Source organism: Anopheles darlingi, chromosome 2 (assembly GCF_943734745.1).
Source record: "Anopheles darlingi chromosome 2, idAnoDarlMG_H_01, whole genome shotgun sequence".
Lineage (NCBI taxonomy): Eukaryota > Metazoa > Arthropoda > Insecta > Diptera > Culicidae > Anopheles > Anopheles darlingi.
The window spans coordinates 19,521,091-19,544,591 of NC_064874.1; the positions used below are offsets into that span (position 1 = coordinate 19,521,091).

The window sequence follows — 23,501 nt, forward strand, 5'->3', positions numbered from 1 at the left end:
AAAACGGGAACGCTAACGGAAACTTCGCCATCTCTCGGGGAGCACTCGAGCCTCTTAGGATAATCTAAGGAAAGAAGGAGAGAGGAGAGAGCACTGGGAGGAGCAGAAATTGAACGATAAACGGAAAGCCTGGATGCCACCGATGTCAACATCGTTTCATTGATAATGTTGTTAACATTGTTGCTGTCCTCGAGATGTGCTCCGACTTCATTCTTTGGCTTTTGACCTCTGGACGATAGAAGAAAAAAAAACACCGGCGCACACAAAACAGCGCGCTCCAGCTAAGCTTCAAAGTTTCATTGAAAAGAATCCTTTTCGTATTTTTTTTTTTTGGCGAATTCTATAAAATATGTTTTTTATCGTTAAAGTCGCTCAGAGTCATTTTTAAAATGTGTTTCAAACTTGCATTTCGTTCAGTCCCGTAACATATTTGGAGCGGGAGTTTCGACTCAATTAGAGGGGATAAATTAGGGAGCAAACATTCCTGGGAAACCAAAAACCAAAAACCAAACCAAACCAAACCAGCTCCAAACAATTTGCCCTCACTCCAAAATGCCATTCAGTCAATTTGTGGTTTGAACTAAAGCCCCGAAAAACCCCAAACCGGAGAGCCACGGCCATCGACCACTATCAATCGCCACGACGCCACTTGTAGTCCCGCATGTTCGGCACACATATGCTGCCACCCAAAAATGTGCCTCTCAACATCAAAAAACCATCACACACACACACACACACACACGCACGGATATGGTACGGTACGGAGTTGATCGAGTGACGCAAACTTTGTGACCGCTCGCGCGCGCGCCATTCCCGGGAGACGAGGGTCGATGGCATGTTTTTGAGGTTAGATAATTTAATTCTATAATTAATGCAAATGCCTGTTCATCTCCTCCTAACCGCCAGCTGGACAGGGGTTTCTAGGAATAGGAAAGTAAACGGACCCCAAAAGGGGGGGGGAGGGGGGATTGGTGGTGCTCTAATTGAGGATGTTCCAGGAACTCGAAATCGGTAGAGTTTTCCATTACAGGTCGGAAGTGGTGTGTACCACTTGACACCCATAAAACCTACCGTCCGTCATTAGGTTGTTTACGGTCTTCCGTATAAAAATTGAAAGAGTAAATTTTGGAAAGTAAATTTTAACGCCACCCAGTGACACCTCAAACGCAACAGAATTCGCTCGTATCCTAGTGACCACACTGGTTGGTTGACGTCATCCCAAAGGGCTCCCTAGAACGGACTGCCTTGCGTAGCCACCATATAGACGTCGCTCTATTAGCAGAATGAAGTCAGCACAGTTGGCGTCGAGCCGGCAGCAGCCAGCAGCGGCAGCCAGCAAAGCAGTGCGCCTGCAAGTGATTCCGAAACAGGAGAAACAGGAAGTTGCACCGAACCAGCTGCGACCGAAAGCAAACGAACTTAATTATGGTTTTGTCCGTGTTGCCCCACACCACCAGCTGCCAGTCCGGCCACTGGTCCACTGGTCCAACGGTCCACCGGTGTCGACGTGTCGACACGATATTGACAGACACAGTCAGCTCGCGGTGCGCACAGTGCACTCGTCCTGGCGTCCTCTTGGAGGACTTTTACCGTCAGCCAGCATAGCATCGCGCTGCTGCGTACGGAAACCACTACTGACCACCTGGACGGGGAAAAACCAACAACAGAGCACGACGAGTCGCAATCACGCAGCTTGTCCAGTGGTACACCGGGCTGCGGTCACAGAACCACGAAGGCCAGCTAGGTATCCGGCGGTCTCTGCGTGCCCTCGCACATAGCATATCCTCATAAAACCGGGTTGGTTTGCACTCTCAAAAGCCTCTTCTACCACCCGGGAATGCCGGGGGGACGAGACAGTTAATGCTGACACTCATCACTCAAACAACGCAGCGCGATAATTGAGGTAAATGCGTAAAATGATTGAAACACACAACCCACTGTTGACCCTGCTTTTTGTCCGGGGTAACCAATAGTAACCGCGCCTGCTGCGCGACTTCTCGGTAGCAACTGGAAAGTAATTAAAAGCTGAGCTCGTTCTAGGAAAACGTGAACCCCCTTTTTCACATCCACCGACCGGCAGATCAGTCACCGACCGGGAGCACACACACACACACACAAAAACGTTGCTTTTTATTTCAAAACAAATTCCACGCTAATGGTTGGGAGTTTTCCGCTTCACGCTCCGGTCCCGGGTCCGGTCCGGGATAGGGTGTAAATGTTGGTATAATTTTCTGACAAAACAAACACAACCACTGTGTTGCTGAACCCAATATTGCTTCTGGCAAAATTCGTTCAACCAACAGGGAGAGAGAGAGAGAAAGAGAAAGGGGTTTAATTTACATTTCTTGGAATTCAAAAGTCAGCGGATCACTTGCTTCCTCGCTAACTCTCATCATCATTGGGGATTTTTCTGTGAAAACAACATTCGCTCCAGCGCTCGAAACTCGGATTTCCCGTGAGTTTCTCGGGATTGAAAAACAAAAGCCTTCCCCCCCGAGAAGGGCGGCGATGGTGCTTCGGGCCATTTTGGTTCATCATTGTTGCTGAGCTCGCACTGGTTGTTATTTGATTGTGTGCTGGTGTTTGAGTTTCGAGCTGAACACACTCACGCCAGTGCGGAAACCAATCATGTAAGTAAATCCTTTTCGAAATTCATTATCAGAGAGGCTTACTTTGGAACGGGATAGAATGTACATTTGCTACCTTTTTTTTCGCAAAAAACAAAAACAAAAAAAACAATAGACTTTCCTCTTCCGGATACCGTTATACATTTACGTCAGAATTGACATTCAATTCCGCAACGAAAAAGAGAAAAAAAAATACGCAAACGTCCCGTACGCAGCATTGCGCTAAAACATCCCGGGTATCACAGCATTCCCACGTACCACCGTTGGACGTGCCCCGGGGTGCGACAAAATGGACGCAAGCACACACTGCACCCGTTCCGTGTCCTGTTACGCGGTGAAAAATGGAGATAAAAACCGTAACCGAAAACCCGCTCCGGTAAAACTTTGTTTTTTACGCCCCACTCCCTGGCCCCCCGGGCCTCGGACGCTGGATCTCATTTCAGTCACCTCGCTTCTGGTGGACAGCTGGCTGGTGAGTTGGTTGGTGTGTGCGCGCTGTATTCGCGTGTGCGAATCTCAATAATACGCCAATCTCTTTCGGTGGAAGAACGATGAAAATGTGCCAATGCAGATACGATATTAGCATAAACGCGCTGGCGCTGACGCTGCGAACGGTGTGGCGACGATACGATATACGCGCGGATGCGGATCCGGACGCAGTACTGCCTTCCCTTGCTTTCCCTTAAACCCAAATGCAGTGGCAGTAAGGGAACGGAAGCTTTTAATGCGATAACAAAAAAAGTTCGCCAATGATTTGCCGCGTGGTAGGCAGACGGAAAATGCTGTGCACTTCTCTGAAGCACCCCTTCTTTTGCACTTGATCCTCTTTTCTCGAGAACACGTCGCTTATTGATCGTGTATTAAGCACACACTCGCAATACTGTTGTCCAATCTTTTGCGTTACTTGGATTGATTTAACGTATTCAGGTTCAGGGAAAATATTTTCAAGTTTCCAAAAATATGCTGAAAGAATCAAAGTGACATGAAAAGGGGCCGCGAGTGTGGCTCGCTTTAGAGTCCTTTTGAGTTTATGTAGCACAATTGTAGTCGCTCCACAAAATGGAGATAAACAAGTAGCATATCGATTCGCGCCTTTATAACCCCAAAACATTAAATCAAATTTAATGAACACCTCCACAGACTGCTAGGAGCAGCTGCTAGGATCATCTTCCCCTCTACTCTTCATCACGCCTTTCCGAATCAACCGCTGACACCGCAAAGTCAAACACAAAGTCCACTCCATCCACTGGCCTCCGTCATGCCCCCAACACCAACAAACACCAACGCCAACGTCTGGCACCGTCGGTACAAATCCATCGGATTAACAATCAACGCCCAGGCATCGAGCATCAGGGAAAATCTGTCGTTACATAAGCCCACCGAAAAGGGCAAACGCACCCCGGCAAGCGGCCTAACTTCAGTCACTTCCAGTGCCAGTTACCGCGCCACGTCACACGCCACACCGGACCACAATCCGCTTTACCAATACCACGGGCACACCTTACACAACCTCCTCAAACCAACCGCGTGCTGCTGGTGTCAGTGCCGCAGCAGCGCTGCTGACAATCGGTCGTCGGTTCGACATTCGACCACCTTTCCCGCGATGGCTGCTATGGATGAAAAGTTTTACAATCGTCATAATCATGACGGCTTCCATTAACCCGGGGATTCCCCGAACGTGTCCCTAACTTTCGGGTGACTGAGCGCGACCGGAACAGAGCAAAGACCGGTGGATTAGAATGGAGGCGATACGTTGCGCAACGGAGAGAGTTAAACGAAGTGGTGCGGATATGGAGGCTTTTGGAGCATTCTCAAGCATAAGCGTTAGTTTGTCAGTTGAACGATACACAAACTGCTAAATGAAGCTGCTATAGCGAGCGCGGAGTGAACCATTCGCACGAAGTCCAAAAGTTTCGTTCGTTAATTTTATTAATTTCATTTCACGCTCAACGAAGGAACGGAACGTCACTTTCGTCACAACACACACGCCTGGATCGCCTGGAAAGTTCTCAATCGACTGCCCCGTTCCTCGCGTCCCCTTTTGCACAACGAAATCACAACGAAAGAACGCATCTCTCGGCTCCGGGGACCATATGCGGATGGTGATATGCTTAGCATAAACATATCAGCAAAAAGTGTAAAGGTTAGTTAAGCCGACGAGCTCTCGGCCCGAGTCGATGCCGGAGTCGATGAAAATGTAATGAACCCCCTTTTCCCCCCTTCTGGCATGATCCGAGGCGATAAAAACCGGCGACACCGAGGAGCAGGCCGAGGACGAGACGAGACTCAACAAAAACGACGTCAACGACGACGACGACGACGACTTTTGCTGCTCGACAATGGTATCAGACATCCCATACCCCGTCCAGCTGCTGGCCCTTTCTGCCCCTTCCCCCCATGGGGGGTCCGGTGAGTGGGCTACAAACCATAAGCCAGCATTTCCGACACGACCTTTCGACCCGGGCAAACCGGGCGGTGAATCCGGGGTGAAACCGACCGGACCAAAAACCCCGTGGTCCGAGGGGTAACATAATCCCGGTGTGTGTGTGTGTGTGTGCGGCCTGCTTGTTCCGAGGGTTTATGTTTGTTTTTACTTTCTACGGTCTGCGGTTTTTTTGTGTGGTGACAAGAGAGGGGAAAGAGGGTGCAGCGGAGTGAACACCAGAACCAAGTTCATTACAGCACATACAGACGGTGGATAGGCAATGGCCACGGCGACGGAACGGGATGCCCGGGGAGACACGAGAGTTTACAGATTAACCCAAATGGATTCGGCGCGCGATCATGATGATGATGATGATGATGATTGTGCTGCTGCTGCTGCTGATTGTTGCTGATGCGGTGCGCGAGAACAAATTTCTACAATCGTTGATGAGAGGCAAACAATCCCAGATCCCCCCTCCCGGTTGGTCCGTTGGGTTGTTTCTGTGTTTTTCGTTCTCGGCGCGCACCACACTGGGGGTGGTGGTGCTTCAAATTTGCGCTACCATTCCCGGATACCCGGACACAGCCAGGGGTACCAGGTAGATCGAGGCTAATCGAGCGCCAGCGCCACACATCAGCAACCAAGCGAATCGTGCGGGATCGTGTTCACACAGAGCCGTGCCACACAGTACCAGCGCAAGCGAAGGCGATCCTTCGGTTAATGGTTCCAAGGTTTAATCATATCATTCACGGATTAGCAGCTACGCTACTCACAGAGGGTGTCGCTGATGAGAAAGCGAGAGAGAGAAGAGACGGCGGGATGAAGAAAGTGAGCGAATTAAAGCGAAATGACGAACCGGAACGTCACGGATGTTGGCTTTAAAACACGAACGCAAATGTCCTTCTAACAGCTTTCGCTTACCACGCTTGTTTCTTATCTTCTTCGTTCCTGGTTCGCTTCGACCACCGTTCCAGCAGCATTCATTCACTCGTCGTTAAGCGAAGGCAAATTAGTATCTCGAAAGGATGCTCCCTTTAAGGATGGAAATGCGACTCAAAACTCATCATCGTGCCGCTGGATCCAACCACAAGAACACATGGCACTCTTGCACCCTGTCTCCGTCTCTCTCTCTATCTCTCTCTCTCTTGCAGGGTGTCTCGTGCAAAGCGGATTACGAAAAACCGGACCACAACCGGAGGAAAATCCTCGTCCTCGTCGGAGCCCACATCGGGCCCGAGGTCAGCCCGAGGCCGGTGCGAACCCAAGAAACCGGAAAATAAAGGTAATGTGGGTAATGTTTAACGCAGCAACAGCACAAAAAAAACAAATGCGCAGGAGGATCGATGTGAGACGGAGAGTAAAACCCTTTTAAAAAAAGGGGAAAGCACGGTACACGGAACGCAAAAACCATGCAACATCATTAAGAGCCAGCTGACTAGCCAGCCAGCAGCTTCCGTGCCGTAGCCGGTGACCCGGTCCGGTTTTATGCTTCGGTGAATGTGAAAAGAATAATTACATCACATAAAAAAGGGGTTCGCCAGGATGTCGTCCCGTACCTGCGTGACGTGCAGGGACAGTAGCTTGCCTTCGCGAGCAAAGTCAGAAAATATGCAGAAAGTATATTGAGCAACAAAAAAACAGCTTTCATTTATTAAATTAATAACAAATACTCGTGCGATCATATCGTTCGGGATAAGTAATTGAACGATCAATAGCACAACAGAATGATTGATATTAATCGATTAGTGAAGCGCAGCCTCCTTTTTTTTGCTTTGCATTGCATAGAGATTGATGGTATGGTATGCAAATCTATGCACCATCGATGGATAGGAGCTAATTTAGACCCTGTTGAGTGATTAATTAGCTTTAAATGGGTTGCAGTAGCGGGAGTAAGGAAGGGAGGGCGGTGTTACAATTATATGCTACCGGCCAACACCCTATCCCATGGCACACATATCATGAGCACGGGAGCTTATGGCGCATTTGTTTGGGATTTTTCCCTCATTCTTCTCACTCCAAAACACCATTTTCCCGTGCGTGCTGCGAGATTCGCGGAGCTAGATGGTTGATAAATGAAGCTGATGAGGCGCATAATCATTTAAAATTGGTTTGCTCCCATTAAACACATCGCGCACTGTTATGGGAGTTCGGTTCGATCGCTTTCTATGGAACGTGAATTAGTTGGTATCACATTCCACAGTGGATCGTTCGTTTGTGCGACTAACACTAATAAACAGTGTTTATTATCCTCCTTTCAAATCGATATCCTGTTCCGTAACAGCCAGTGAAGTGTTGGGAAATGTTAAACGAGAATAATTTAAAGGAAAATTCGATCCAAACGAAACAATAAGGTGCATCGTACCTGCAGGGGATTTCACTTGAGGTATAGTCAAAGTGTCATAATATTAGATCTACTGAGTTACTTCAGCTTAAAAGTGATGTTAAACGTATAAATCAATATTTTTTCTCATTCTTTATGGTACACGCACGCATGAACAGAGCTTGACTTTTTGAAAACTGGAGCACGACTATTGCTCAGCAAAATGGTCCAAATGCTGTTGAAAGTAGTGATAATACATATGTAATTAACAGCTATCCCGTTAAGTTGAAAATAAATGTGTCTTCTGTTCAAATGAAACAGGCCTTCAAGTGAAACCATTTTCATTCCCGAAAGGTATACTTTCGCCACTGCAAATAACCCAAATTCCACATATGATTGGGCCTGCCGTAATTCACCATCGGTTGGTACATTAAACTACCATTCTAGTAGCGGTGTTTACGGCGTTCCTGCGAATCCTTCCTGCGAATCCTTCCTGGAAGGTTTCCTTCCATTCCTGCTTGGCTATTTTTAGCGTTCCCTAGGCACGAATCATAAATTATTCGCGAGCCCCGTCATTCATTGCATGTTCTAAAAATAATACAACACACCCCACGCGTGCAGCAGGATTACAACTCATCGCGCATGATTTATCGTTTCGACACCTCGTGAGCTGAGGTAACGGATGCGGATGCCGGAAATCGTTGAAACAGCCACAGCGCGGCCGATCATCACGAATGCGGATCCCACACCCAATCTAGCGGCGCATTAAATACCGACCAGATCAGACCAAACGCCAGACCCTCTTAAATAAAAGAAAACAAATCATCTCCACGCCACAGTCTTGTCGGTGCAAAATGTTAGCAAAAACCAAGCAACATTCTGCCGTTGCTCCTGTTTGACCTTAACCTTTTTTTTTTAACGGCGCAAAAATGGAGCAAAAGACATAAAATAGGACGGGCTTTTTCGGTAAAAAGTGGAGTGGTGTTCAAACCGGGTACCGAAAGCGGCTGAAACTCGAAAGGGGAACACCAACAGCCGTGCGAGCACCCGAGCCCCGAGCACGCGCACCCGCGGGGTGAGAGTTTGTGAAAATATTCAAATTTTGCTCCACCATTCCGCCATTTGTTTGAGACCGAGCGACGCGTTCGCGTTCGTTAGCAGCCGGAACGATCGTGTTGAAAGGAGAGCTGGTGCTGGTGAAGGCGAGAGAAGAACGAAAACTTTTCATCAAAAAGTAGAACAATCCAATGTCCAGCACCGGCCTCAACACTAGCAGGCGTCGTAGCGTTGGCAGGCAAGGACCCTCTTTGGACCGCTAGCAAACGATGCCGTTCAGAGGGTGCTTCGATCGAAAGACAGAGAGCGAACGCGAGAGAGAGAAAGAAGGTACCAGAACGGTGAACCGGTTGAAAAAGCACACAAACACAACGTCACAACGTAGGCCTAGAGGCCTCCAAGAATCAGTAATCATTATTATTTCATCCCAAATTCCAGTGTTTTTGCAATGCCTCATAGTGCCTCGATCGAAAAGGCTCTCGGTCTGCTCACCAAGTGGTCCAGGAGCGTGCGCCCGGTACACACAGCAACACAAACACACACACAGACAAAACACACACACTACAGCTACAGCGAGTTGAAGGGCTGAAGGCCGATGGGCGATGTTAAACTTTTCTCGTTTAACATTCTCACCCCGCCTCGCGAGGGACCCTTACCACCACCACTTCCCGGTGCACTGGCCGCTGCCAGTGGCTGGCATCCTTGCCAATTAAGGCAAGACGGAGGAGGAGGGCCCTAGCAGGTACCCCTTCACTGACTCTGGTCCCCGGAAACCTCGGGTCTGCGCTCGGAAGCCGGAACCCGGTGGAAGCGGATAAGCTACTCATTTTTACATTTTTCAACCAAGCGAAGAGAAGGCGCTCTCCACCGGTAAAAGAGGGGGGGGGAGGAAGCAGCGGGAAGATGATGATGGTATGAAAAGAAAATTTACGGTTTGATTGATGCCAGACATGATGCCTTCCTTCGGGGAGGGACCTGTAAGAGGTGTGGATGAGGGGGGAAAGAGGACCCGAGAGGTGCCGTTGGTGCACAACCTCACCGGGTTCGCAGGAGGAAGCGGCCCCAGTGATCCTGTCGGTTAGGGACGGCATCCTTACACAACGGGGGAACCGAAAGGCCTTCGGAATCGGAGTGATCCTTCGCATGCCGGCCTGGCATTCTATCTTCCGTCCGGTAACCTTCGGTTGACGGGGAAGGAGGAAGAGAGGGCTTTTCGCAAAATCCATCAATCAACACGCTCCGCTACGCAAAGTATTATGAATTTTTAAAGGTGTATTTATCGACCACAACCTCTCTCGCTCTTCACGCTAGGGTGCCCTCTCTGGTGCTCTGAATCGTAGAAGAAAACATCGTTCTTCTGCTTCTTCTGCGTCTTCTTCTTCCTCTGAGCGTGGCCCAGTTTATCGGGGACGATGGCTAGGACGATGCCTTCTTTAAGATTCGTTGTCGTTGAAAGTCCCAGGAATTATTCATTCCCAGGAATTATTCATTCCCAGGAATTATTCATTTTTTGAGTGGGGGCAGGTGATGACAGTAGACACAAATCTAATGTAGACACGTTAGCTGACGTACGAGGAAGCGACCTAGAAATCTCTGGGTCGAGCTCCAGAAGGATCAATCATTTGCCACTAATTGAGTAAGACGCACGTCGTTGGTGCGTCAGCAGAAATGTAAATTATTAGATCTCTGTCAGAAGCACCCCAGGACCTCTTCTTCCTCTGTCTCGTAACAACAATAACATTCAATTTTCGGTACTTCGCGACCTTGGACGAAGATACGACATCGTTCCGCCAATTCATTCAAATCACTTCCAAACCATCGAATTTACGGAGCACTACTACTCGTTACACATTTCCAGTGGCCAGAAATGGCCTCAATAACGAAGCAATGAAAGTCTCATTCTACACGAAAAGCATGCCTCATAATGATGGCCTACTGCTGCACCTAAAGCCAAATGTGCCGCGGGCTCTAGTAAGCTTTGCTTGGGTTGTTTTTTGGACATGGATTCCAGAAACTAGCACGAAAGAGAGCGCGCGATCTTTATCGCACATCGAGCAACCCACCCCGGGGGGGAACGTATTCCTCGTTACCATCACATTATTACAACTCATTACGGTCGGTTGCCTTTGCCCGCTCCAGTCTCCATGCCCGAAAAACTAGTGCCAGATTCGGAAGTCAAAAAAGCGGGAGTTGAACAGAAGAAGTGAAGCGAATTATTGCGATGGATAAAACAAGAATCCCAGACCAATTTCTCCAATTCCCCTCGACGACGACGATGATGATGGTTCCGGGATTCGCATGGGACCAGGAGCAGGAGCAGGGCATGGCTTTTGCATGGTTTCATCCCCCCTCACTTGTAAGCTCCCTTTAGTCGCTAGAGAGCATGCTTTTCATGCCGCATTAAACTGTATCCTCGTGAGGACGTCCTAGTGCCTAGTAGTGTCTGTCCGTGCACACACACTTGCCCGGCCCTTCCAGTGTGAGATAGTTCCAGCGCTCGCAAGTGGCCCCTGCCGGTGCTAGTTTGTGTCCGTGTAGTGGCTTCCGTGTAGTGAACCGGTGTACTACTAAACTTCTGCACCGGAGGCTGCGAGAAGGGCTGCTCCAAATCTCGGCAACAACCCGGCGGATAACCGGGGTCGGTTGCGGTGCACGGAGAAAAGTTCCCAGATAAATTGGCAAGTGCTGCACCCTGTACTGTGTAACATCGTTATACACACACACACACACATGTGCAGGCCCGGATACCAGGACACTTCCTCCGTCGTCGTAAGCCCCGACACAAATCCAATTGTTTTAATCAGCAGCCTACAATCAGCGAGACGCGCGCTAGCGAGTCGGTTAGTGCCAAACACCGGGCACTGGGCGAACTACACACCCCCCCCCTCTCGCCCCCGGCCAGCACTCTATTGTGTGTTGTGTGTGGCCAAACTTCCGGCATCCCGGTTTATTGTTCTCGCTCGTGCCTCCGGTCTTCGGTGAGGACAACCAAATAACCGGCGACGACCGGCCTGGCGTGGCGTGGCGTGGATGCCGAGATACCGATAAAGTGTTCCAACACACCCCACCCGAGGCCGAGATGCCTTACCCGGTAATGCCGCTTTGTAACGATTGGCCAAAGTTTTGCGAGCGAGCGAGTACCGTCGGTAGTCGTCGTTCGGCGAAAACTCCTTTTAATCCTTCGCCTCCCAATTGGGAAACCGACGGTATCTAGGGTATGCCGCTGTTGCTAGTATCTAGTAGGCCTAGTAGCTAGGCCTACCTTTACCGTGCACAGATTCCATTTCATTTTGCGTTTTGCGTTTTTACCTCGACAGTCGGTTCTCGTTCTTTAGTAGCGTGTCAGTGGCTGGCCAGTTTTGTTGGACTGAGCGGCCAGTAGCGGATTAGGTAGGGAGTCTGTACCGGTACCATGTGGCAGCAGTAGCAACTACACGCTTTACGTGCCACCGGGACATCGAAAATCACGCTCGAAACCGAGAGAGAGCGAGATGGAGAGAGATTCATTTCAATTGCAGAGCATCCGGAGTGAAATAACCATTTTATGGTTTCGTATTGCGTTTGCCGTACATCTGTGGCAGTGGCGGTGAAGGCAGGCAGGGAGGCGCGAGTGCTCCTCTGCTTGTCCTGTTTGGCTGTTGCATGATAGTCCCGAACCAGCCACAGAAAAGGCCAGAAAGTCAATGGTGCATGAGGCATTCCTGAGGGGGGGTCCCCAAAAATTTGCATACCGACCGCTCCGCTGCTTCTCCCATTCCTCTTTCTAGTCGTTGAACGCACCCGGATAGATAGGACTGGCCTGGATGTGTGTGCGTGTGCGTATGTGTGTGTGACGCCATAAAATCAGTTGACCTGTCCCCTCTCCACGTGCTGTACGTGTGCGTACAACGTTCGCCGAAAATTGAAATAACTCCCGAGAACGCACACATACACACACATACACGTATGTGCGTCCCAATTCCGGGTGCCCTGCCCTACCGCGGCCGACACCGGCCAACGGAACACCAACTGTCCAACATTGTACCGACAGGGGCACTACGCCCGGCATCATGTTCTATGAATTTTTGCGTACGTGAACACAACCTCCGCTAAAAGCGAACAAACCCCCTGCCATACCAGCATGTATGGCATGTTATAAGCCCGGGGAAGGGGGGGAGAGGGACCACCATGACCGAAGCAAGTTCTATGTAGTCAGGGTGCTATCATGTTTGGTAGTGGCTGTTGTTGTTGGTGCTGCTGCTGCTGCTGCTGCTTGGGCACTTTGCATTATTACATTACGTACGCAAACGAGCCGCTCAGCAGCAGCAGCAGCGGCCAGGCATCGTCCTGGCCAGCTCTCTGGGCTTCCGCCACGCCGTCCCCATACAATCCTACCCCTTTTTGGCCTTTTTCCGGTGGCTATAGCCGCGAGCGTGGACGATGAATAAAACAGGATTATAAGTTTAGTGCAAACAATCTGCTTGCAAGGAGGACCGTTCGCCGTTCGCCTTCAGTGTCTTCGCAGCTTCGGTGAGTTTTGTATTCCGACTTTCCGCCCCCCCCCCCCCCCCCCACCGGAAAAGTCGGGTTCGGGTTCTTCGCTCTCGCTAAAATTTGAATGCTTGCTGCATCCAGCAGCGACGGCACTTATTGTACCCTTTGTCGCATTAAAGCGAAGCTGGAACTAAGTGAGAGCCACTAATACATTATCAGCATAGATAACGGGACATTCCTTCAATCGAGAGCGACCGTTTGCGTGTGCGAGACCGTCCCGGGAGTTCATTAGTGTGAGCGTGATCGAAACGCATTAACATCAGAAGTTGATCGCTTACTGTTTTCATAATCGCTGGCATCCTTGCTGACGGCCGTCGTTCCACCAACGGCTGACGGTGTGCTGAATCCTTGTAGAGCGAGTAACACGCCCAGCACTGACAGTGTCAGCGACCAGCGTTGCTGTAGCTGTCGCCACCTACCCCCCACCAAACATCCGCACCGTTTGACGCACATAATTACAATCCTTCTTGTTGCTCCTTTCTTTCTATTCTGGGAACCACCAAGCCTCTTTTCCCTCTTTTTCTCTTCCTTTCTCACTCTCTCTCGGCCACTGTTTCACTCACAACACCTCACTTCACCTCACTTCACACACACACACACGCACGCAGACACCTTCGCTACCACCGCATGGCTACCGCGGAGCCGATGCCGTACAGCACTGGTGGACCACGTGGCCACGAAAGATGATTTTCCTTGGCTTGGGACACTACCCCTCACACGGCTTCCATCTCACGAGCCTCCCGATTTAACACAACCAACGCACTGAACGGAGCGGAACTACCGCGCGCAACGAACAATCACCACCGATTGGTGGTTGGCCTGGCGACGATAAGGACGACGACGGCGACGGCGACGATGGTACGACACTTTCGTCGCACGACACACTCGCGAACCCCTCACCCTCGGTGGTGGTTTTTGGGTCGAGGGGATGGGGTGGACTGGTGGGTTCGACTGCAAGGAGCACTACTGCAACAGCGGCGGCCGCTACTACTGTACACATCTCACACTTTACCACCTGCCGTTGCTGTTCACCATCGAAACCATCGTCTCCTGCGTTGGTTGTAGCGACGAGCGGCAAACAGTGTAGATAGACGAGAAAGAAAGAGATCGTAAGGATGAGAAAGGGAGCTTTCGCTTGGGGGATGGGGTGTCCTTAACAAATAAACAAACAAAAAAAGTGACGGAAACACAATCCCTACTCCCAACGCGGCGGAAAGGCAAACGGCGCGCGACGAAGGTGACGGTACCACGGGCTGCTATGATCCAACGAAGCGAACGAAGCGGGATCTATCGTGATGCAAACATCGCCCCTAAACCTCACAGAAAACGCCGCGACCGTCCTACGTGAGGGATAAATAACGCCACCTGCTGCTGCTGCTGCTACTGAAGGCGTTATTTACTGCTGCTACCAGCGACACCCCCCCCCCCCCACACCACCCTTCATCCAGTGTTTCACCGTGATTCTCCATCCCTCCCTTCTCGTAATGAGGCAGTGTGAACACGGGCCAGCCAGGATCCCCCACCCCTCCCTGCTGCCATGCCAACATCCACTCACCCTCCCTCCTTATCGAACGGTTTTTTGATGTTCGATTCGATTTCTCGTCCCGAGGCGCCCACACACAGCAACACGAAGTGCGGGAACGCCTTGCAGGTGGCAGCATTAGCGGCAAAGAAAGGTTTCCCTCGTCCACCCCGCCTACCACCAGCAGCACCAGCGGCAGCGGTGCCTTCAGTGAGGTGTAAGAAATCGGACTTACAACAAATGAGAGACTAGCCGCCAGGGGTGGGTGTGGGTGAGTGAATGAGCAAGAGGGAGGAGAGAGGAAATTAATTAATTTATCACCCACTTCGGCCACGCACGCAGCCTACTGCCGGATTACGGGGAGGCTCCGATGTAAGGATTCCCCCCCAAAGGCTGCGTTGCGTTGCGTTGCGTTTGGTCGCTCGCCACCGCGAAGTAGGCATTGGGCATGAGAGCATGAAACCGATCGATTTGGGGGTTTTATTTCTAGTTAATTCAATTCAGTAGCTGCCACTACTTGCATTAACCTCGAGTTTACTGATCCATAAACCGTGGTAGCCGTGGTTACTAAAATGGTGCTGTCACACACACACACACGCACACACATATCGATGCAGACACACTCCTTCTTCTGTCGTCCGCTTTGTAGCTATATCCGTTGCTGCTGCTACTGCTACTGCTGTTTATGCCAGTGACAGTCTTTACTCAACCGATATCTCTCGATATCCCAAAAACACATCGTTCGGTCACAACGGACTGGAGCAATTTCACGCGCAATCAATAAATCCAACTCAGCTGTCACGTGTGCCACTGGTTCTGCCTATCGGGGGACCGGGACGCACGCACGCACGCACACGCATTTGGCATCCATCTTCTTCCGGCAGCTGTGTAATTCCATCCATCGCAGGCCACGGCTGGTCAAACAAACACGTACACCCACACAAAAGGACAAAAAGGACGAAACGAACAAAACAATCACATTCGCAATCGAGCTCAATCGAGCCAGTAACAGTAACAACCGGTGCGGCCCGTCCTTTCGGTTACTTCGAGTAATGCTAGTAGCATCACTCCCGAGGACCTTCGCGAAAACAAATAACTGTCAACCAGGCGGTCAGTAGTTGGAGTAGTCGACGATGTTGGTACAGTATAGTAGGCTACCACCGAGCTCTGGTCCGGGTTGCTTTGATTGTTTGGCGCACGAACGTGTGTCGCCTTCGCCTACCTCCGTTTAACGTGCGTGTGACGCACGGAAGGGTAATGGGAATGGGGGGCGGAGGTAGCGGGTCGAGAAGAGAGGCATTAAGGCCAAAAGCAATGGGATGTAGAGGGGGTTGCGGATGATGAACGCCCAATCAGTACGTACGCACACCGGACGCGACCGGACGCGAGACCGGAAGCAATTACATCCACACACACACACACACACACACACGCGCGGGGCACGAAACGCCACGGCACGGAACGGAACGTACGGGTGCGTATCTCTCCGCCAAACCCACTCGCCGCGACACGCCGCTTGACTGGATTTGACACACACACCAGATAGCTCGATAGGCTCGGCACTAGCAGACTATCGGCAGCAGTAACAGTACCACCACGATCCGTTCGGGTTTGCGGCCAAACTCTCACTGACGGACGGACTCATCCCGAGACCCGACGGTTCGGGATCCACGCATTATTATTGGGGTGGCCGCGGTATCGCATGCCCCCCCCCCCCCCCCCCCATTCATCCACTACCAGTGCAGCACCAGTGCGGCGTGTCACGAATGCCGAACGCGAAGAGAGAACCTTTTGCGGAGAAACTGCGCTCTGACTTCGGTGTCCGAAGCTCCGAAGACAGGAGATGCAGCAGCAGCATCCGCCAGCATGCCAATCGCAGCATCTCACCGAGGCCGAGAGAGAGAGCGGAACGCAAGGCGTTGGGAAAATAAACAAACTTTTCCTTCCACTGCTGGCCACGAGAGGATTTTCCCAAAAATTCTCGTTCTCGCATTTTCCGCTCTCACTCTCCTTATCTCTCTGGCTCACTTTAGTGTCCTTGTTCCGTGTATCCTCAGTAAAGGTTGTTGATGAGGAAAATGCGTGAGAAGTGAGAAAATGCCACTGAACACAGCATCCAACGGAGGCCGTACAGAACGGATTCACTGGAAAGCGAGTGCCCGGAGGGGAAATATCGGGTATTGACGTCAATCCGGTCCGGAGAATGTCACGTAACTTTCGGGTTTGACGCGCAACATCAATACTGACCTGTGGTTGTGGATAATTTCCTTAAAATCGAAACAACTTGGTCACATGAATGCTACTACTTTATTTTCCCAAAGTGCTAATAACCCACCACCAATTACATATTGAAACATTCATTCATATCTGCCCATCAAGCGACGATAAGATTCGGACCGACGATACGCTGCAGCACGATACCGGAGTTGGCTGGTAAGGCAAACTGTTCCGGATCGACCGTTGCTCCGGCAGTCACTGGGACTTGCAGTGAACTAGCAACGACCTCCATTTTTCCTCGCCGAATGCCGGAGAACACCTTACGCAATGGCAACCCCTGGACCGGCTGATCACCGAAATTGAGCGCAATCACGGCCTCACCCACTCTGGCCACCCTGCGGCGATACAACATCAGCTCCCGGTCTACGACGTGTAACTCAAAGTCACCTTCCGCCAGAAGGCGCCGCTTCCGGTAGTGCGTCAATTGGATAAACGTTTTCAGATGGCTCCGCGGGGCGAGCAGCTGCTGCTCCACGTTCAGCTCCTTGTAACCATCGGCCACCGGGAGCCAAGTTTTGGTAGCATTCGAAAAACCAGCGTTCGTACCGTTATTCCACTGGAACGGAGTACGGACCGGATCTCGCGAGTACAGCGTATAGGTGGCCTCGTCCGTATTGCAGGCGGCCGGATCGATCGTATCCGCCCACGAAATCCACTGATCCACCATTGCGATCTCCTCACCATAGTACGTCACCGCAATACCGGGCAGTGTCTGGAGTGCAATGTTGTACAGATCGGCCCGAGCCACACCGAGACGGCTGGCAATGCGGCTGTTGTCGTGATTACCCAGCACCCAGTTTGCGATCGATCCCCGCGGCATCGCGTTCAGCCAGCTCTCCACTAGCTCCGCAAAGTCCTGGCCCGTGCTCTGCTTCGTCAGGTAGCTGATCAGCTGAAAGTTGAACGGAATCTGTGCTCCCGGAGCGGCCCGCGTACCGTAGAACCGGGTCGTATTCGCGAGACTAGTGTACGCTTCCGTCAAGATAATGCGCGTAAAATTATCCCGGACCGTGTACTCGTCCACCACCTGACGCCACTGGTGCACCATATCGTACGTCTCGGGTTGATCCTTCGTCTCGGTGTGCTCGAGATACGCCGGATTGTCGGGATCGTTTCGTACCAAACCCGATGCCGGCTCGTCACGGTACCGTCCATCGATCTCGTCACTCTCGAACAGATACGGTAGCGCATCGATGCGGAACCCAGCGATACCCTTGTTCAACCAGAAGCGCATCACATTCTTCATCTCCTCCACGACGGCCGGATTGCGATAGTTCAGATCCGGTTGCTTCTTCTGGAATTGGTGCAGATAATACTGCTGACGTTTTTCGCTCCACTGCCACGCACTCCCGCGGAACACACTAATCCAGTTCGATGGTGGCACTCGCGTCCCATTCGCATCCAGGATGCCCGAGTGCCAGATGTAGTAGTCTTTGTACGGTTCAACGCCTGCCTCAGACTGCTGGAAGAATTCGTGCTCATCGCTCGAGTGGTTCGGTACAAAGTCCAGGATCAACTTCAGCCCAATCGAGCGACACTTGGCGGCCAGCTCCTCAAAGTCCTCCATCGTGCCGTACTCTTCCTGGATCGAGTAGAAATCCGAGATGTCGTACCCGAAATCGTTCATCGGGGATTTGAAGATCGGTGACAGCCAAACGCCATCAATGCCAATGGTCTTGAGGTAATCGATCGTGTCCGTTATGCCTGTGATAATCCCAGAGATGACATGCGATATTCTGCCTGCCGGGTTCCTCTCACTTACCCTTCAGATCTCCGATGCCATCACCGTCCGAGTCTTTGAACGAGCGTGGATAGATCTGATAGAAGTTACCGCGTTCCCACCAATCGAACTTTTTTGCCTTTAAACCCCGGCCAGCGTCTTTGTGGGCGCCGGCAACAAATGCTAGCCACAGTATTATGAAAAGCGATGCCCTTACCATCGTGCTCTCTTGAGTTCACTAACGAGAATAGTCAAACGGGCGAGTGTTATCCCATTTTATACGCAACAGAACAGTACTTTTGAGAAAACACAAGATACTGTCGGTGCATCCGATGGTAGTTAACGGAAAACGTGTACAAATATTTGTCACAGCTAATTGACTGATGAATAAATCATCCAAACAGCAGAATTCATATCAAAAACACATCACCTACCCTGATGAGCTGTTGACCGCGGGCACCGCTTGCATTAACTTCGAAAACCAAATTCATAATTGATTGAACGCCGGAGCGCAGGTAGAACAACATGAGCGATCCCCAACAGGACCAGCGCTCCGTGATCGCGGTCAATGTTGATGGATAGATGTGTGGTGCCTGCGATATGGTCTGATACGGTGTGTCACTCAGGCTGACAACCGCGAAGCCAAACCATCTGTGCAAATACTTTACCGATTGATCGAATGTTTGTTGGTGGTTTCCGGGGGACCAACACTATGGCTGGCACGGGGCCCAGATAGTATAGACCACAATAGCGGGCGATAGCGTTTCGCCATTTTCGATGAAACAACAACGCCATCGCATCTAATAATAATGATGTGCGCTAAATGGTGTGTTTATCCAATTGATACACTCGCTGACGAGGTGGTCAGCAGCTTATGGTCGTTTGATGCTACATTTGAGCGGGCTAGTGCGGCGACATCTGCCAAACGGATTTGCAATCCCTAATTATAACCAATTCATGCTTTATAACGGCGGAATACTGTATAACCTGGATTGTATTAAACCAATAGATAAGCATTTCAGAGAAATGCAATTAATTTCCTGCGTTTACAATGTCCAAACAATACAGACACCGAGACTTGTGGTAAGCTGCATATTCCCGCGTTAAGACAATTCACGAGCCATGCATCAACACCTACAATCCGCTTATCGTCCAGAACAACTTTAATCCCACTGGCCACGGACAAGCGTCGTTCCATCTATTTAACGGGCTCATAATTTAAGCTAGCTGTGACTTGACTCAATTTTTAACTTCCACCAACCCAAGGCCACTCATCAATTGACCGGCAGCAAAAACCGGAACCATCCAGCCGAACGTCGCGTTACAGACAATTGCCAACACGTTCACGTTCTCCAGCAAACACGAACACCGTGAAAGAAGGCCAAACCAGCAGCGGTACCAGATGAAACTCAAAACCATAAACGACCCGTAACCACAGCCTGGTAACCACTCTCTCTCTCTCATTCCCGTACACTCGTCATGCGGCCAAACGCATTCGACCAAAAACCGGAAGTGATGGGTGACGATGGAGAGCATATTTATTGTATCTGCACCTACCACCGGACAACCGACGGCCCATGTGAGCTTCGCAGCGCATCTCTTAGCTATCTCGGGCACTGGGTGCGAACGGTGCGAGCACCAAACACACCATTCGTCCATCTGCTGCAAGTTGATTAATTAAGCTAGTAAATTGTATTGCTCGCTTCATTACGTCCCTTTTGCCTGGCTGATGAAATGGTAACGCCATTTCCAGGGCGGAAATGGTCTAATGAAGAAAAAAGATCCAACCATCCTGAACACATCGCGAGCGATTGGTGCGATGAGAACTATAATTCTAGGTAGAATTGAACAAAATCAAGTGCTGTTACAAAACTGTCTTCCTAGAAACCGATTTTGAATGCTGGACATCACTAACCGCGGTGATATTGGATGAAATATTAGCTAAATGGCACAAATATTTTATGCGGTCAAACTATATTGCATCCGACAAATTCATTCGATACCATGTGCTGTTCGCGAAATTATTTTTGTCATACTACACCGGCCCTGAAGCATGTAATCTGATCTGATGCCGTTTGCAAATAGCACACCAATGACGGCAGCGTCGAATGCATGAGAATGGAAGTAATCAAGGCGTTGGTAGAATTTCCCCGGGGCGGGGGTAAATGGGGGTTGGCTTTATTGCGGGCTCCTGAAGCTGAAGTATTCGCACGAATGCAGCTCCAGTTAATAACGTAGTTTCACGGAGATTCCTGTGTGCTGCACATAATCCATTGATTTCCGGTATTATTCGATACTGCAACATACCATTGCATACTTGGTATGATGAAACCGAAAACATTCATCAGCCCAGCGCAAAGGATCCTTTTTGAGTTGTGATGTAGGTGCAGATATGGATAGTTTGTTTAACATTCAATATTTTGTATCTAAATTTAGCAAATAAAATCTACATTCTGTACTTTGATGACAAAAGATACATTGTAAAACAGAAACCCTTGTAGAAATGTAGAAATTGATACCTGTAATAAGGGACCAGAAAACGCATTTCTTTCTCTTGAAATCAATCAACCCAACATCCGAGTTATGCTAGTTAATGAAACTTTTATTAAAGGTAATTCAAAATTCAATTCATTGCTTACAGCAATACGCGAAGCGGAGGGCGAAAACAGTCGTAGACACTATACCACTGGCTAGCAGCGAAACGTTTGGTGGGTTCCGTGGTTGCTAATTGCGTTCAACAGGTGACCACCGTACGCTTCACTCCAACCGGATTCTCTTCAAACACGGTTCCTTTACGACCTCCCGAGATCGGTACGTTCCGAAAGGCGGCATACGGCACCTTGGACCAGCTGGTCCCCGACGGTAGAACCTCACCCTGCGTCACGTAGAGCGTTTGCTGATTTAGAGTGGCCAGCTGTTTGGCAAACGATTCCCCATCAAGCTTCCGACCATCGGCCACTGACAGGATATTGTAGCGTACATCCTTTAGCCCGAACAGAGACTCGATCTCGTTGCACAGCTGTTGGTACGACAGTGCTTGACCACTTCGACTTCCAGCGAGAAGTAACGATGCCTTGCGGGAAGCCGTACCTTGATACCGCGGAACGATCGCCTCATCTAGCAACAGGTTTACCCAGGACGACACCGGGACCTCGCGATCAATCGGCAAGCAGATGATGATTTTCAGCGATGCACCCTTCAGTTCCTGCGCTTCCTCGATCAACACCGGCTTAGTGACAGCTTCCGGTCCGTACGCAGCGAACGGTGATTTCACCGTTCCGACGATAAAATCATGATGGCTTTCGGCGATACGACGCACCTCACCATCACCACCATCGACGGTGTAATAGATCAGCACCGGGTCTGTTGGGATCAATTTGGCCTTCTTCTTTAGCCGCTGGATGCGATTAATGATTTCACGTGCCGTTCCTTCGCGCATTAACTCCTCATTCGGTGTCATATCGAGCAGCACGAGCACATCGTTGTCACTGTGTGCCTCGAACGCTTCATTACCACCACTAAACTGATAGATCAGACGGATCTCCTCCAGCTCCACACGATGACCAGCGATGGTGAAGAAACCAGCCGCTAGCTGGCTGGAGATCTCTTCATCCGTAAGCTGCTTGATCGCGAGCAGTACCTTCTTGAAGTCGTTCTTCAAACGCACACCCAGCGTCTTATGATCAGCTTCGGCGCGCATCTTCACCCCATACCGTTGCCGCTCGGAACTAAGCGTAATGCGTCGCACATTCAACTCATCGAGAATGAAACCTTCAAGCGAACGCACATCGGCCAAATACTGATCGCTCTGATGGACCACGATCACCTCCGTTAGCGGATATTTAACCGGCATCGTACGGCGATCACGCATTACACGGCCCAACTCCACGACGGCCTGCATTCTTGCTACCGCTCGCTCGATCTCCACATTAATGTACCGTGGGTTTGCGGCCGGCATCATCTGATAGTGCACGGAACCGTCCAGCGGATCCTTCGAGAGCATGCGCAATCGCTGGAACATAAACTCCGTCAGATAGGGCGTGAAGGGTGCCATCATTTTCACCATGGCCAACAGTACATCGTACAGCGTATCGAGCGCATGGTAGCAATCCTCAACCCCGTTCTCGCCCTTGATACGCTTTCGGTTCATGCGCACGTACCAGTTCGTGAGCTGATCGATAAAGCGCGTCAAGCGTGGTACCACCGTGTACAGCCGGTACGCTTTCATCTCTTCCGACACGAACTTAAGCAACGATTCCTTGAACGAGATGATCCAAACGTCCATCACGTTCGTCGAGCGTTTCTCCGCATGCCGTACCGGATCGTAACGATACACGACACCGTCCTCCTTCGCAAAGCGATCAACGTTCTGGAAGAGGAAGCGGAACGCATTGAACCACGGCAGGAACACATCCTTGATGATATCCCGGACACCTTCCTCCTTGAAGCGCAGATTTTCCGCCCGAACCACCGGTGAGTTGATCAGATAGAGCCGTAGCGCATCGGCACCGTACTTGTGCACCACCTCCATCGGATCGGGATAGTTTTTCTTGCGTTTCGACATCTTCTGACCATCGGCCGCCAATACTAGGCCCGTTACGTTCAGGTTCTTGAACGGTGCCTTGTTAAAGAGCGCCGTCGAGATGACGAGCAGCGTGTAGAACCAACCGCGTGTCTGATCGATACCTTCGGCGATGAAATCGGCCGGGAAATTGTTCATAAACTCGGTCGGATTCTCGAACGGATAGTGGTTCTGGGCGAAGGGCATCGAACCGGACTCGAACCAACAATCGAACACCTCCGTAATACGGCGCAACGGTGGATTCCCGGGTACGGCCGACGGTATCTCGATATGGTCGATGTTTTCCCGATGCAAATCCGTCACCCGGACACCGGACAGGCGCTCCAGCTCATCAATACTGCCAATGCAAACGATCTCCTTGCCATCGGGCGAAATCCAGAGCGGTATCGGTGTACCCCAGTACCGGTTTCGGCTGATGGCCCAATCGCGTGCCTCTCGT

At 50.6% G+C, this 23,501-nt stretch overlaps 3 protein-coding genes across 5 annotated transcripts in view; all 3 read right to left on the minus strand.

The window, feature by feature from the left end:
• Positions 1–16,175, minus strand: part of LOC125948826 (nephrin) — a 135,708-nt gene extending 119,533 nt beyond the window's left edge. For all 3 annotated transcript variants that reach the window (XM_049675289.1, XM_049675291.1, XM_049675288.1), the window contains exons 1-2: positions 15,847–16,175; positions 13,240–14,011 (exon numbers count right to left, since the gene is read on the minus strand). In XM_049675289.1, the coding sequence (XP_049531246.1) occupies positions 13,240–13,414 (175 nt within the window). In that variant the 5' untranslated portion in view covers positions 13,415–14,011; positions 15,847–16,175. The remainder of the gene's footprint in view (positions 1–13,239; positions 14,012–15,846) is intronic.
• Positions 16,176–16,771: 596 nt separating this feature from the next.
• LOC125948856 (probable maltase) lies at positions 16,772–18,728 on the minus strand. Its single transcript, XM_049675346.1, has 2 exons — positions 18,523–18,728; positions 16,772–18,464 (listed from the first exon to the last, which is right to left on the minus strand). The coding sequence occupies exons 1-2, from the start codon at positions 18,698–18,700 to the stop codon at positions 16,858–16,860; spliced, it is 1,785 nt and encodes a 594-aa protein (XP_049531303.1). The 5' UTR covers positions 18,701–18,728; the 3' UTR covers positions 16,772–16,857.
• Positions 18,729–21,061: 2,333 nt separating this feature from the next.
• LOC125948823 (isoleucine--tRNA ligase, cytoplasmic) overlaps positions 21,062–23,501 on the minus strand; it is a 4,168-nt gene continuing 1,728 nt past the window's right edge. Inside the window, exon 2 of the mRNA XM_049675285.1 lies at positions 21,062–23,501. This exon is cut by the window's right edge and continues 1,227 nt beyond it. Coding sequence (XP_049531242.1) covers positions 21,215–23,501 — 2,287 coding nt within the window. The 3' untranslated portion in view covers positions 21,062–21,214.

Excerpts from the sequence above, each read along its gene's own strand:
- LOC125948856 (XM_049675346.1), bottom strand. The coding sequence starts at position 18,700 with ATGGTAAGGGCATCGCTTTTCATAATACTGTGGCTAGCATTTGTTGCC. Across the intron at positions 18,465-18,522 it reads TGGCATCGGAGATCTGAAGG|GCATAACGGACACGATCGAT; the intron begins GTAAGTGAGAGG and ends GGATTATCACAG.